General features: G+C 56.8%; 1 protein-coding gene across 1 annotated transcript in view; it reads left to right on the forward strand.

Moving 5' to 3' along the window:
- The first annotated feature begins 95 nt into the window (after window positions 1-95).
- LOC103212483 (AP-2 complex subunit alpha-2-like) overlaps window positions 96-1,836 on the forward strand; it is a 2,602-nt gene continuing 861 nt past the window's right edge. The window contains 3 exon segments of the mRNA XM_042783374.1: window positions 96-327; window positions 330-527; window positions 530-1,830. Of these exon segments, the coding sequence (XP_042639308.1) occupies window positions 96-327; window positions 330-527; window positions 530-1,830 (1,731 nt within the window).

Consider the following 1,836-nt stretch of genomic DNA (forward strand, 5'->3'; position numbering starts at 1 on the left):
GGCTGTGTTGACGGCGCCAACGGCAGCCCGCGCTCTGCGCTCCCCGCGCTCCTCCTCTCGGGCCCGCCAGGTGAGGCCGCCACCCGGGCCCGAAGATGCCAGCCGTGTCGAAGGGGGACGGGATGCGGGCCCTGGCGGTGTTCATCTCGGACATCCACAACTGCAAAAGCAAAGAAGCAGAAATAAAGAGGATAAACAAAGAACTGGCCGGCATTCGATCAAAATTTAAAGGTGACAAGGTACTCGATGGCTATAGCAAGAAAAAGTATGTCTGCAAGTTGCTCTTCATCTTCCTCCTGGGCCACGACATTGACTTTGGACACATGGAGCTGTGAACCTGCTGAGCTCCAACCGATACACAGAGAAGCAGATCGGCTACCTCTTCATCTGCGTGCTGGTCAACTCCAACAGCGAGCTGATCAGCTTGATCAACAATGCCATCAAGAACGACCTGGCAAGTTGGAACCCCACCTTCATGGGCCTGGCGCTACGCTGCATCGCCAACATGGGCAGCCGTGAGATGGTTGAGGGTTTGCCAGGGAGATTCCCAAGATCCTCGTGGCGGGGGACACCATGGACAGTGTGAAGCAGAGTGCTGCCCTGTGTCTGCTAGGCTTGTACAGGACATCCCTTGACCTTGTGCCCATGGACGACTGGACGTCCCGAGTGGTTCATCTCCTTAACGACCAGCGTCTGGATGTGGTAACGGCTGCCACGAGTCTGATCACCACGTTAGCACAGAAGAACCCGGAAGAGTTTAACACCTCCGTCTCCCTGGCTGTCTCCAGACTAAGCAGAATTGTGACGTCTGCATCCACGGACCTTCAGGACTACACCTACTACTTTGTCCCGGCCCCCTGGCTGTCAGTGAAGCTCCTGAGGCTGCTGCAGTGCTACCCGCCCCCAGAGTCTGCCATGCCAGGCCGCCTGACAGAGTGCCTGGAGACAATCCTTAACAAGGCTCAGGAGCTGCCCAAGTCGAAGAAGGTCCAGCACTCCAATGCCAAGAATGCTGTGCTCTTTGAGGCCATCAGCTTGATCATTCACCATGACAGTGAGCCCAACCTGCTCGTCCATGCCTGCAACCAACTGGGGCAGTTCCTGCAGCACCGGGAGACCAACTTGCGCTACCTGGCCCTCCAGAGCATGTGCACGTTGGCCAGCTACGAGTCCTCCCACGAGGCTGTCAAGACGCACATTGACACTGTCATTAATGCCTTGAAGACGGAGCGTGACGTGAGTGTACGGCAGCAGGCCGTGGACCTGCTCTACGCCATGTGTGACCGCAGCAACGCCCAGCAGATCGTGGCGGAGATGCTGAGCTATCTGGAGATTGCCAACTACTCCATCCATGAGGAGATTGTACTCAAGGTGGCCATCCTGGCAGAGAAGTATGCCGTGGACTACACGTGGTACGTGGACACCATCCTCAACCTGATCCACATCGCAGGTGACTATGTCAGTGAGGAGGTGTGGTACCATGTCATCCAGATCGTCATCAACAGGGATGATGTTCAGGGCTATGCCACCAAGACTGTGTTTGAGGCTCTCCAGGCACCAGCGTGCCATGAGAATCTTGTCAAGGTGGGCGGCTACATCCTGGGGGAGTTTGGAAACTTGATAGCTGGGGACCCCAGATCCAGTCCCCTGATTCAGTTCAGCCTGCTCCATTCCATGTTCCACCTGTGCAGCGTGCCCACCAGGGCGCTCCTCCTGTCCACCTACATCAAGTTTGTGAACCTCTTCCCGGAGGTGAAGGCCACCATCCAGGACGTGCTGCGTAGCGACAGCCAGCTCAAGAATGCCGATGTGAAGCTGCAGCAGAGTGCTGTGGAG

This window comes from Orycteropus afer, unplaced genomic scaffold, assembly GCF_000298275.1.
Source record: "Orycteropus afer afer isolate SDZICR_OR568_19922 unplaced genomic scaffold, OryAfe1.0 scaffold00983, whole genome shotgun sequence".
NCBI lineage: Eukaryota > Metazoa > Chordata > Mammalia > Tubulidentata > Orycteropodidae > Orycteropus > Orycteropus afer.